Raw genomic sequence first — 13,795 nt, forward strand, 5'->3', positions numbered from 1 at the left:
TGGGGACTCAGTAAGTGTTGGCTGAGTGAGAGCAGCTGGAACAAGGCGAGAGGGAATGGACCCCTGAGCACCTCCTCTGCACCAGGTGCCTTGCCAGGCACATGGGTGCTGAGCCAGATCAGGCACTGGAATCACAGCTGGCCCACTGGGGACATTGGTTCAGTCATCAAAGGGGCAGGGGCTGGAATACTCCTTTTCCTTTGGAAGATAAGACTCACCTAAGTTCTTGGTGGAGGAAACTCTTCCAAGGCTGAAAGTAAAGAGGAAAATGGTCATTTTCATAAACCTACCCTCATCAATCATGTCTCTGTTTAGTTACAGATCATTAGAGACTAGACTGAAAGGTGAGGTGGGTGAGATCGCAGTACAAGCAAACGTAGACACTGACAACAGAAAATTCCGTGAACTGTCACCAGTGGAGCAGAAGGTCAATCCAACAAGAAAGCAGGCGTTTCTGAAGTTACAGTGCATGCCAGAGGGAATGTATGATTTCACTTAGAAAAATAAACAGTTTCTGCATACCTTTCCAGGAATGCCTCTATAGAACAGAAAACTTTTAAGTCCTGTAAGGAAGTATGAATTTGTGACATTTGAGTAATATGATATTTCAGTGGCCAAATTGGCTAGTGTGCTGGGAATTCTCCCTTACTGATTATGCGCTCTCTGATCAAAAATGAGTTCTAGGTTTGACTCCATTAAAATTGTGTCTCAGTGATGACAACATAGCCCCTCACGTATTTAGTCATCACATAGTTGGTGCCATTCCGTATTTGGAATCTAGCCAAGAACCAGAAGAAAACAGAGCCTATCTCAGCATCCAAATGCAGCCACACAGGCCAGGCCTAACAGCTCAGAGCTATCCTTTCAAGGGAGCCTGCCAGTCTTCATTCAAGGACCACTGGTTTTATTTTCTGTTTAATTTTAGCAATACGGACTGCAGCATTGGTAGAACCAGTGAGATGGACCTTGTTTTCAATCTCTGCTAGTGTTATTTATAGGTTATCGAACCCTCCAGGCCTTCGGTTCTCACCTGTAAAGTGGAAGCAGTGTACCCACTCCCCAGGTGACGCTGAGGATGAAGTGATATCGTGTATGCACAGTGCCTGGCACACACAGACCTGGTACGTACACGCCTGAGGATGCAAGAGACTCACAGAGAGATACAGAGATATTGAGAGTAGAAAGAAATGACAGTTGTCAGAAAACAATGACAGCAGACAGACTTGTGGTGGTTTGTGTGAAGGCAACTAGCTCTGAGCACCTGCAGGGGCCCAAGAGCATCTCCTACAGAGGTGCGTGGATTTGTGCTCACTCAGCCCCTTGCGTTCCAGTCATTGGGAAAGGGTGACCTCAGCTTCCAGCCACCAAGAGTAAAAATACTGAGACGAACATAATACATGTCTGAAGGCTAAATGACTTAATTAAAAATTTAAAAGACTTTCATGCTGTTTTATTTATACAATTTGGTCCTTTGGAGAGTTCACTGGCACAGAGAAGTTGATAATTTGCTGATGTTGCCAGGTAAGTGAAGCATTTTAATAGAATGTTTCTGGCTTGTTAATAGGCATAATAATCACTTACAGTTTTCTAGCTATAAAACGCATCCACAAATGAGCAACCCTTTCCAGTAAGCACCAGAAAACTGGAGCAGAAAGTTAAAGGATTTAAACTAAACAGTGGGAAAAGAGAACTTTAATGGATCCATTCATGGCATTGGGTAAGTGCCTGCTGTGTGCCAGGTGCAGTCCCAGGTGCTTACCCCCTTTTTCTGACTTAGTTCTCTCAGCAGTTCAGTGAGACAAGGACTGGTGCCCTCTGCACTGACATCTACTACTGTAGGTACACTAGCCACAAGGCACGTGCGTCCTGCCCTTGTGAAGAATACATCATTTACAGAAGATGCAACGGGAGCTCAGAGAGGTAAACTGCGTGGACCAGACCCCAGGTACTTCCTATTCAACTGTTTACCTGAATTTACCTTATATTCAGCCAGCAGCTGGGATGGAGGCCAGTGATTCTGCGAGGGCCCTAATCATGTTGCTACACTGCCTCCAAGGGGTCACTTAGCACCGTGCCTACCAGGAGCCCAGAGAATGTGCCTTCGAGGTTTGGTCACTCTTGTGACAGCATGGGATATACAGACTTGTCTTGTGCCAGTCTCGCCTCTGAAGAGAGTTAGTAAAGCCAGCTGGTGCTGGCCACCATGGATGAAGGGCAAGAACGGATCAGGATCCGAGTTTCCCACTCCATCACACGTTTTCTGGTTCTGACGTTACGGGGCTCAGGCTTCAGAATCTTATCAGCTGGAGCAGGAAAAGCCGCAGAAATCAGGGAGAACTGAAAACAAAGACCTTTTCTCCCTCCTAAAAGAAACTACTTTGGAATCAACTCTGCACACTTGGTTTAGTTAGAAAGTTGTTAAGAAGAGAGGAAACAATACCTTTCGAAGTTCTTCAATTCCAACTTCATAAGTTGCTAAAAGAAACATGAAAAAAAGATGATTTCAAGGCAATTTCTTATAGTACCAGTTTCTTCCAGTACCCAGTATGAAATCAATCGTGAAAGATCGCAGAGCTCAGCTTTCTTAACCTTCACACATCAATCTATAGGACGCTTTGTCCAGGTGGTTTGGGAAATTCTCGGGTCACTGATCACAGTTTTAATTTCTGTGGGCATTTCCACGATGGAAAGAACAGTCAGTGAAAACATATGAAACGATTTTGAGTTTCCTGTTTGGGTAAATACATTCCTTCCCCATGATTAAGAGAAAGCCCTGAAATTGTGTGGTAGCACCCAGAAGGCAAACTTGAAAGGAAAAGGAAAGGAAAAAAGGCCCGAAAAAGGCTAAATCCCACTTCAACGAAATGAACTCCACAGCAAGCCTACCCGTGTTTTCTTCCACCTGTGCGTGGTCTCCTAAGTATAACTTAAAGAGAGGAGGCCGACCACCAACTCAGGCTTGAATACATTTTAGTTTTCTCAATAGATCTTTGGATTTTATTCAATTACATGATGCCAACCTAACAAACACAAACAGTGGCAAGAATTTGAGCTCAAGGCCCAATCCTGACATTACCCGTGAGATTGCAGACAGATTATTTCATTTCTTTGAACCTCAGCTAACTTATCTGTGAAATGGGGTCAGTTGGTACCTGCCTTACAGAGATACTGGGGAGATGAAAGGAGATGATGTAAGAAAGGTAACACACCTAGCAGATCACTATTGTATAGAAAGTGATGTGTTTTTTGATAAAATTGCTAATTTGACTGTTTGCTTCAAAGTTATCTATAAAAATTTCCCCCATTGTAAATAAATACATGTGCATTATAATCAGGACCCCTAGTTTCTTTTCTCTTTCCGCTAGAGTCCTGAAGCTTTAGTTAGAAAACCCACCAAACCACACACTGCATTACTAAGCCGTTATTATTCCAAACACGCAGCCCATTATTAAAGTAAAGGCAAGCCTAGGTTTCCATAGGGCCTGTGCCCACACGTGATTACTGTCATACGGACCTAAAATTCTGTGTGGACGGTTAACAATATGTACGTCAACTTGGTCATTGTACACTGTTATTTTCACTGGCTTTTGAATCAAACATTCTGCTCCTACTTGCTTTAAAAACTTTGTTTAGCCATTAGTACACTGAAAAGGACTGCTTATGACGCAGATGGGCTCATCCACTCAAAGTATTGGCCTTCCTCCAATTTATTTACCGTGTATATATTTATTTAATGAATTAACAAATCATGGTCTCTGCTTCTCCTTGCCACTGGATGGGGGAGATATTACTATTCTGTCTTAGTAATGGGGCAGCCAAGGCTGAGACAACTCACTTGGCAAGGCTACTTAACAAAGATGATACATGCACAGCTAATAACACATTCATAATTCGATGCTCTTTTTTTTTCTTTTTTTTAACAAAGTGGAGCTTCTCTGATGGTAAATTTTGCCATGGAAACTTGCTCCCAAGGTAGGAATGAAAAGTTCCCAAGGCTGTACCCCAGAGGGTCAGGAAGGGACTAGAAATGACAATGAGAATGCAAGCGGCAGCACTGGAGCCCTCGCTCTCTTTTCACATGGAGTTAGGTAACTGTCCCCACTGAACAGCTTTGTCCCAGCTGGGAGAAGAGGAAACTATCAGAAGACGGTCCTCAGCACCCCTCCAACTACTGGTATCATGACGTGGTCCTGTCTTGCAGGCCCTCAGCTCTTGCTCCGTGTACTAAGTCTCTGTGTGACCTTTGGAAAGTTTCCTCACCTCATTTACACAAGGAGATGAGAAGACTATTACCAATATTACAAAGATGATATTGATTTACACTGGGTGAGTTGTGGTAGTGTGTGCTTATATTTATATTTTTAAGAGACTAAACAAGGCGGGGGGAAGAAATTAAATGGCAAAGCAGCATGGCTGTGAATGTTTAAACTCATAGTGCGCCGGGGGAAAATACCATTTTTGACACATTTTCATTCCATACGGGGTTACACTATTAATTGGTTTAGCAGACTTACAATCAGCAATTTCTTTTGCGGTGCACAGGTTAATGGAGCTGCCAGAGTGTCTCAGATATGAAATTGTTGCCTCGTAATTGTGTGGTTCTTCAAATTCAGCCCTGAGAAGCATGGAGAAAAGAAGGTTCGTTAAAATAAAACGTTTCTTTAAACATATTATAAAACTTAGTATTTCTTTCCTCATGAGAGAGGTAATATAAGTATGTCTGGCCCATATGGTAGCCTTAGCAGATATGGAAGGCATACAAACCCTACTATAAATACAGAGGAATTCTGGATGAAATATAATAATGCAAAGACTCGTAGAAAGAACACCTAACTCATCTAGAAATCAATAAGGTAAAAATCTCTAGGTGTCAGACATAGAGAGGAAACCCACAATTAAAGATGTAAATGAGAATGGCAGCCAAGGGACTGAGAGGAAAATTGGAACCAGATAAAGAAAGATCGTAGTGACTGGCCAGCTGGGGACTTAATGTCTGAGTTTGAAGTTAAGTCTGAGCCACAGGCTTCATCTGAAACTGAGCCATTAGCATAAAATCCAGAGTCATAAAATGACATCCCATCTGTAAAATAAATTCTAAAAAATATCAGTGCACTCTCCCAGGGTCTGAGCAGGGAAGACTGAACTGGCTATGGCCATTCAAGCCATGAGAAACCAGAACCTTGGAAACCCACCACCAAAGTACAGATGTGGGTTCTAAATGCACACTGTCTGTGTATTTCAGAGACACAAAGCAAAAAGGGTGCTTGAAATCTAACCCTCCCCTCTGCTAAAGCAAATCTGAAAGTATTTGGTAAACATGCTTCTACAACCTTGGACATCTACAGTTTCTAAAAGAAATAATTCCCACTAAAGACAAGCCTAGAGTCAAAACTGCACACCCCACAAGGAGATGAGGCAGCATAGATAGTCAGAAGATATAGCTCATGGGAGAATTAAATAAGAGAATGACATGAAAGTGACTTTAAAATAAGTACGTTTTAAGTGTTCAAAGAAATGAAGTAGAATATAAAAAAACATGGTGATCAAATAAATTAATAAAGCTATTGATAAATCTAAATAAATATTGACTGTAAAAATGACTAATTTGTGAAACTTTAAGAATAAAATGGATTTAAACTATTAAATAATAATATGGAAGATGGTGAGAGAAGCTATGGGAATTATTCTCAGGTCTTTGTTTTGTTTAGGATCAGGATAGAGATTTTGACTAACATCAGACTTAATTGCAGATGTCAAAATTTAACTGTAATCACTAAAAAGGATTGAAATAGAATATCTAACTTCTCAACCGATAGAAGGAAAATATTCAATAAGCAAGCTTAAATATTTAAGAAGGCAGAAAAGGAAGGGAAAAATACAAGTAAAGAAATGTCATAGTAAATTTATAATATGAAACATAGTGGGAAAAAGTCCAAAGAGATCAAGAATAATAAAAATGCACAGAGGTTAACCTGCTCCAATAAAATAGAAAATATCTGACTGGATGTTTTAAAAATCCAGCTAATGCTGCTCAAAAGCAACAGACAAACCAAAGCTCCGACATTGATGAGTAGGAAAAGAGAGGCAAACCAAATATGAACCAAAAGAAAGCTGAAATAGGTATATTAACATTAGACCATACTTAGCATGACTGTTCAAGAAAATGAGAGAAGGGGCGCGCGCGCACACACACACACACACACACACACACACACACACACGAGGTAAAAAAGAGGACAACACTGGAGATAGCTTCAGGTTTTCAGAAATCAATGAAAATGTTATGATCAATTCTCTGCCAATAAATTTGAAAATCTAGAGAAAATCAGCAAGTTTACAGAGAAATATAAAATTACCACAGTGGCTAAAGAGAAATAGAAAAGCGGATAGGCCAATAAACCATGGAAGGGCTTGAATCAATAGCATACCCCCTCCCACAGCGCCCCCACCCACCGCCACACTCCCCACCTGTGGCAAGGTTTTATGCCTATTTTCAGAGAACAAGCAAAGAGGGGAAGCTATATTACTCATTTTGAAATGAAAGTATAATTTTGATACAAAACCACAAAATGAGCCAACAATGAAATAAAATATAGCCCAATCTCACTCAAGACATTCCAGCCCAAATAAAATCGTGGAAAAATGAATTAATCAGTAATAAAAATACCTAAAGACAAACAAACGAAATATTCCCAAGACTTCAAGGATGACTCAACATCAGAAAATCTGTCATTGCAATTAATCATATTGAACCAATGAAAGAAAAAATAAACCCACTCATATTATTTTAATAGATGCAAGAAAGCATTCCAGGTAGATAAACTTTCTTAACTAGATTAACCTCCAAAAATGTAATAACAAAGTGGAACAAACAGAGTTCTCATAAACTCTACTGGGAACTCCTGCAAGAGAAAGACAAATAAACCCATAGAAAATTGGACAAAAGCATACGGTAGATTATCACAGAAGCAAACAACTGAACAGCTTATAAGTAAATTCACAACCTCACAGTAAACAGGGAAGTAGAAATGAAGACAATGAGCATTCGGTTCCACATCCTTCCTTTAGCAAGTATCTTACAGTTTGGAAAAAAACCTCATTTAGCAAGAACGCGGAACACAGGAACTCTTCACACTGGTGTGAGCGTATGAATTGGCGCAACTATTTTGGAGGATAATGTTTTAATATCTAGTAAAACTAAAGTTGTTTATTTACTTGTGCCTAGCACTTCTAACTCTAAATAAAAAACCCGAGAGAAACTTGCCCATATTGGCCTGTGAGGACATGAGGGCGGCTGCTGCAGCCTCATTGGAAAGGGTGAAAATCTGAAACGGCCTTCACGTTCCTCATGAAGGCGAATGTGAGCAAACTGTGATATGTGTATATAAAGAAATACAGGCAACGTGTAAGCAGGATGAATAAACTAGACTTACATGCTTCAACGTATAATATGAAAACACAGCTTTGGGGAAAAATCAAGTTGCAGAACGATAAAATAAGATGTCATGTATAGAAAAATGTAAAATGCTGCATCTCTAACCGATACATGAGTTTATAGTTAAAGTATAAGAAATACTCTAAACGGACCCACTCCTGCCTTCATGGCTGGAGTTGCTTCTGGGAAGGGAGCAAGGGAAATGGGACCGGGAAGTGGACTGAAAGGGACTTCAACTGTATCCAGAACAAATGCAAAATGATTTCACACATGATGTGGATCGTAGAGAGGAGAAAACTACCCATAATTTTCCCACCTTAACAGAAGTGGAGTCTTGGTATTTTGATATTCTTCCTGTTTTTCCCCCCATTTCTAGGTATGTCATATATTTTTTATAGACAATGAAAGGTTGGAGTTCTCTCTTGTCTTTTTTTCTCTCCCCATTTATTATTATATATATTGAGCACATTTCAGCCAATTGTTTCCCCTCCTATGTTAGGCCATTTTGGATATTTTCAGGAATTTTTTTTCATGGTCTCTAATATTTTAAATATGTATGAATAGTTCATTTTGCTGGAAAGAAAAAATAATAAACTCTAATGCATCAGTAATTTCTCCCCCCACTATTTTGTTGCTCTCCCCCTGCATGAAGTAATCAAGAGAAACTTTCTTAAATTATGGACTATACCATGTATCTCATGCTCCAGGGGCCTAACAATCTCATCGGGTCTATGGTAAATTAACTTTATTAATAAGAAACAATTTGTGGAAAATTGAAAAGAAGATGTTTAATCAATTTTTTGCACTACTTTTGTCAGGAATGAATAAATACCTGACTTCAGAAGATCAGAAAGAATTTCACCCAAATGTAAAAAAAAAAGACATCTTCAGATCAATTGTCTTAACAGAAAGGCAGACTCAGGATTAATGATGAGAGAGAAAAAAGATAGTGTAGATATATTTAAACCTCCCTTTTTGTTCCCTGACAATGTCTTTTATCTTTTTTCTGGTCCATTAAAACCAGATCTAAGATCTGCCTTGATTTAATGCCGTCTGGGTCGGTAGAAAGAACTTGGACTGCAGGGAAGAAATAACTCTATGAATTAAATATATCTATGCTTCAATTTCTTTGTTTCCACATTTGTTAAGTCTATAGTCTGTCTCTGGAACCATAGACATTACTGGGAGGCAGCACAGAATTGCAGACAGACTTGCAGCTTAGGGTCAGACATCTCTGAATTTGAATTTCAGCTATTCCCCTTTCTAATTATAAACTGGGATAAATTCCTTAATCCTTAGTTTCCCACTCCACAAAACAATAATAATAAAATCTGCTTTAAAGGTATGCTGTGGACATTGAATGAAATATGTGCCCTCTTCACAGAGGCCTTCTACAAAAGTATGCCAGTAATATTATTATCTTGGAGGACAGAAATTATAGTGTTCTTAAAAAAATAAGTTTTGGGGTTTGCGTTTTGGAAAGTTCTTTTCATTACTGGCATAGCATCAGGTTTCTATGTTTTCTGATTTTCTTATAGGAAACCTCTGGTAATTTAAATATTACACAATACAATATTAATGTTTCTTGATGGTATCTTCTATGTGATGCAAGTGTTAAAAACGATCGACACAAGCAGATTCTCTCCTCTTGGTTTGGACCCGTGGACCTATCTTCAAAATGAATGTTTGAACAAGCTGGCTCTCTCTGGCTGAAGCACGGACTCGTGACCTCCTCCCACGCTCATTTGAACTTCCCACATCTACCCTCCTTTGGAGGGTAATTTGCCAACCTCTGTATTAGGCTGTATGCTCTGGAGAAGTGGTTGCACAGCTCATTCAAACATCTGTTCACCTGATCAAACAGTGAAATTATCCATCAGCTACTGTTTGTTGAGGGTTTACCATATGTTAGGCACTGCCCTCAGATTCATCATATCCATCCCTCACTGGCTGTGTGGTCCTAAGCAGTCATTTAGGTTCTCAGAGCCTTGATTTCTTCATAGGGTCACTGTAGGAATGACTGAGTTAACACGTGGGAGACACCTGACAGGTACATTTCCTTTCTCACTTTCCTCTGCATCACTTTGCATGAGGGGGAGTGAAAAAGTTTCACTGCAAAATCCAGTTTCACTGGAAAATCCAAAGAGTTTAAACGAAGTAGAAAGATTGAGACCTGAACAGAAAAGCCTGCTATAGCCTGTTCTTTTGTGTTTATTTTATTAGAGGGTAGACCCAACTTGAAAACTCAGCTTCTTCCACTTCTTATTTCAATGGAACACACATTTTGGAGACAAGAAGACCAGGAATAGTTTAGCCAGGAGTCACTCTGTGTGGCATCCTACAGGTTTTTGGGGACAAGGAAGTATGAGATCATGTGATTTCTCAGTGTCCCAAAGTCCCAAGCTGGGCAAATTCCTATTTCCAATAAATACTTCTTGTAAGACTACTTTCCCACCTGTGTTCATATCAACAATGACAGAAACAGCAAATTACCCAAAAGTTTCTCTAGATTCCTATCTTTCTCTTCCATCTCACTCTCCACAGCTGATCCAGCAATTGCTGGCTTTCCTCCCAAACATAACTTGAGCCTATTGATTTCTTTATCTCCATTTTTTTAAAAAAAATTAATTTATTGATTGATTTTTAGAGGGGGAGAGAGAGAACCATTGATTTGTCATTCCACTTATTTATGCATTCATTGGTTGATCCTTGTATGTGGCCTGACTGGGGATCGAACCCTTACCTTGGCATATTGGGGTGACAGTCTAACCAACTGAGCTACCCAGCCAGGGCTCTTTATCTTCATTTCTACCACCTTGTACATGCCAACTTTTTTCACCTCTCTGTGGCTCAGTTTCCTCATCTGTAAAATGGGATGTTTTCATCCACTCCTTAGATTGTCATAAATGGACTCATATATGTACTTAGAACAGACGCTATATAAGTGTTGATTGCCATTTTTAATGTCATTATCATTGTTTTGTTGTTGTTGCTGTGTTTTCCAACTGTCTTCCTCTTTTCCCGTTTCCCCACTAAATTTATTATTTACACAGAACCCAGAGTGACTGTTACAAAATAGATGTCAGTACGTCACTGCCTGGCTTATAATTCTCCATGGCTTCGCAAAGCATTTAGAGCAAAGTCCACATTCATTCCACAGCTCATAGGAGTCACCACCACCATTCCTGAGCACACTGTTTGGCTACACTCCCTCCTTTGTGGCTGTCCTAAACACGGGGAGGGGGGTCTTCCTTGATGGTTTGCACCAGCTGTGCCATCTCTTGGAATGTTCTGCTCCTAGACCTTCCATGATGGGGCCCCTGAATTCAGGTCTCAACCTTCCTTGACCTTCCTACATTTCCTTTACTCACTCTCAATCCCTAGTTACTACTCTAATACTTAAAAAAACTTTTTTCTTTATAGCACTTACTACTACTCAAATAAGGAGAAGAAATGTGTTTTGTTTGGCCACAATGTCATTGTTCTGTTATCGTTTTGCTTGGATGCCTCCGGGAAGGCATTTATTCCCTGCTCCGTAGCATCCGCTCTCCCCAGCCGTCTCACTTGGGTCCTGGGCAGTCACAGGATCTGCAGCCCTAGGAGGATATGTGTCTCCCACTAGGCATGGGGTACACACATGAAAACACAAATACAAATGCATGTTCCAAAGTATTAGGTTGAAAGGCCATCCAGGAGATTCGTAATAGGCTTACATTATCTTTTAAAGACTGTCATCAAAACAAAAACACAAAATTAAAAAGTTCAGGAAAGAAAATGGTGAACCAAGATCCACCCACAGACCTGCATCTGAGAACACTACACTGTGTGAATCTTCTCTGCTCCAGAAGTAAACAGCCTCACCCCTCCTTAATGTCTAGTCTGAGATTCCTGAGTCAGGACTACCTTCGGCTACTTCCTAATGGGAGAAAAGCCATATTTTTAGCTATGAATAAAATACTAGCCAACGCTGCTAAGTACTGATGGAGATCCAGTGCCAACAGCTTCCCTGGGACCAACCTGCTTTGCTCACACAAACAGGGCTGCTCTTCAAGAGAGATGCCAGCCAGCTCTGTTCACATGGAAAAGTGATGGCAAAGAATCATCTCCAAAGAGTCATGTCACTGTTGGGAGCTGATGAGATATTAATATTCCAGAGACAACAAGAGGTGGAGAGGACAAGGGCTGAAGAAGCAGACTCATGGAGCAGCTTCTGTGTTCGCCCTGCTTTATACAGTTTATCTCAGTTAGTCTTCGCGGCCAGCGGTGAAGCAAGTATTACTGTGCCCACTTTATCGATGTGGATGCTAAAGCTCTGAGCTACCAGCTGACTGGCCTTAGGTACAGAGCAGGGCTTTGAACCTGTGCTGCTCTGACTCCAGCCCTGTACTTATGACTTACGCTACGTGACTTCTCGTATTGAATAGATAACATGAAGATGCTCAAAAATGAAAGTGGTTACTGCAAATCCGCTGGGTTCCTAACAAGATGATTAAAAGTATATACATAGTATCCATTGAAATACAGCTAAAACACAAAGACTCTTGTTTTGTGAGTAAGGGTTGGAAAAAATGAGTTTTAGTTCAAGGAAGAGTGCAGTCCTTAGCAGTTTTAAGAACTGCGGTGCAAAGAAGGGTCAAAGACAATGTCTACCATACCAACGGGTAGATCTTGGCGGGGTAGTTGAGTCTGGGGTAGGAAGGTCATCATTTTTTTCCCCAGCTCAACTTGAAGGACTTTGAGTAAACAAAGGCGTGTGCACGTGTAAGATATTTTTGCCTACTTTGTACACTGCCCTGTTCTCAATGTATGTAAGAGGACTTGGCATAGAGTAAATGCTCAATAAACACGTGTTAAAAGAATAAAATCTGCCCCAATGAGGAGCAACACTGGACTCTCCAGATAACGAGCTCCTCATCGAAGGATTTTTGAAGAGACTAAGGTTCTGAGCACGAATTCCTGCCTTTGGTGGAAGGTTATATAATAGCTGAGTAAGCCTCATTGAACACTCTGGATTGCCTGGCACTGCACTAAACACTTCACAATCAGGATTTCCTTTAATCCTTACCACAACTGTATGAGTTAAGTGCTACCAATATCCCATTTTACAGAAGTAGAAACTGAGGTTTACAGAGGTTAAGGCATCTGTCCAAGGTTACATAGGTGTTAAGTGGTAAAACGTGGATTCAAAACCCAGATTTCTGTTCACATTATGCTGTATGGCTTGGCTACATCAGGTAATCGCCAGGTCCCCTCCCAGTAATGAGATCCCGCATACCCTATTTCTAACATAGTATCTGTATTGAAGATTAATGCCATGAACATGGAAATGTGCTTTCCAAACAAGCGCCAGTTTCCACAGAAGTTGTATCTAAGGCTGCTCGGCATCATGGCATTTACTTGTTCAAACTAATTATTTAATTTTAAAGGAGGAACATGACAATAAGTTATTTTGGACTATAGGACTTACCTAGAAACCACTGGACTTTTTTTGCACAACTCACTGCCAGTGAATTTGGAAAGCTAGGCAATATGGAAGATTTCCCGCCAAACACACTTTATGAATGGTGACTTTTCCTCCCATCCCCAGCAGAGATAGGAAGTCTAAAGGGAACACTATCCATAGAAAGACGGAAATTCATAGGTGTTTCTCACACATTTAAAAGCACTGGAATCATATTTGAAATGAGAAAGTCTGTATTAAGTAGCCAGTTCAATGCATCAAAGGGCTCAACGGTATTTGGTTGAGTGACTTAATGAACTGACACTTCCATGGCAAAATCCTCAGAGGGTCCTTTGTCCCGTTACCAGTTCCTAACATGATGCCAGCTGCCCTCAGCGTTCTGTAGCCTCTTACTCAGTTTATTACTATGGAAGCTGATGTTTCAATTTACTGAACCCAACTGTACAATAAATAAAAGTCCCTCAGAGGACCATCTTTGCAAGTTAACGACAGCATGGTTGTTAAATGCGGTTTATTTAATCTCTCATCTACAACATGAGTTGCAGTTTGTTGCTTATAAATCTGCTCTTGCTGCAGCCCTTTGGAGAAACACTGACACCTGGCCTGTGCTTACTGCCTGCTCTTGGGCAGGCTCAGCGGCCTCGTTGGCAGGCTACCCTTCTGCACAATCAAGAAACAAGTACTCACCTCTCTGGAGGCAGACAGCCCTCTTCCACAGCTGCTGCAAGAGCAAAAGGGAGAATGAAAGAGAGATATTGGTGGCAGCCTGATTAAAGCAAATTATGTTTGTGCAATGACCTGACCTGAGACAGAATGTGGATTGGCACCTAACCTGTGCCCCAAGCCTCCCCTTCCCCTGGCATCCAGGGGATCATCCATCCTGCATTACAGCCCTCGCC

At 40.7% G+C, this 13,795-nt stretch overlaps 1 protein-coding gene across 1 annotated transcript in view; it reads right to left on the bottom strand.

The window, feature by feature from the left end:
- Positions 1 to 13,795, bottom strand: part of FYB2 (FYN binding protein 2) — a 77,473-nt gene that overhangs the window by 30,893 nt on the left and 32,785 nt on the right. The window contains exons 4-7 of the mRNA XM_081144862.1: positions 13,584 to 13,617; positions 4,515 to 4,615; positions 2,441 to 2,475; positions 219 to 250 (exon numbers count right to left, since the gene is read on the bottom strand). Coding sequence (XP_081000988.1) covers positions 219 to 250; positions 2,441 to 2,475; positions 4,515 to 4,615; positions 13,584 to 13,617 — 202 coding nt within the window. The remainder of the gene's footprint in view (positions 1 to 218; positions 251 to 2,440; positions 2,476 to 4,514; positions 4,616 to 13,583; positions 13,618 to 13,795) is intronic.

This window comes from Miniopterus schreibersii (assembly GCF_964146895.1).
Source record: "Miniopterus schreibersii genome assembly, chromosome: 8".
In the NCBI taxonomy this organism is placed as follows: domain Eukaryota; kingdom Metazoa; phylum Chordata; class Mammalia; order Chiroptera; family Miniopteridae; genus Miniopterus; species Miniopterus schreibersii.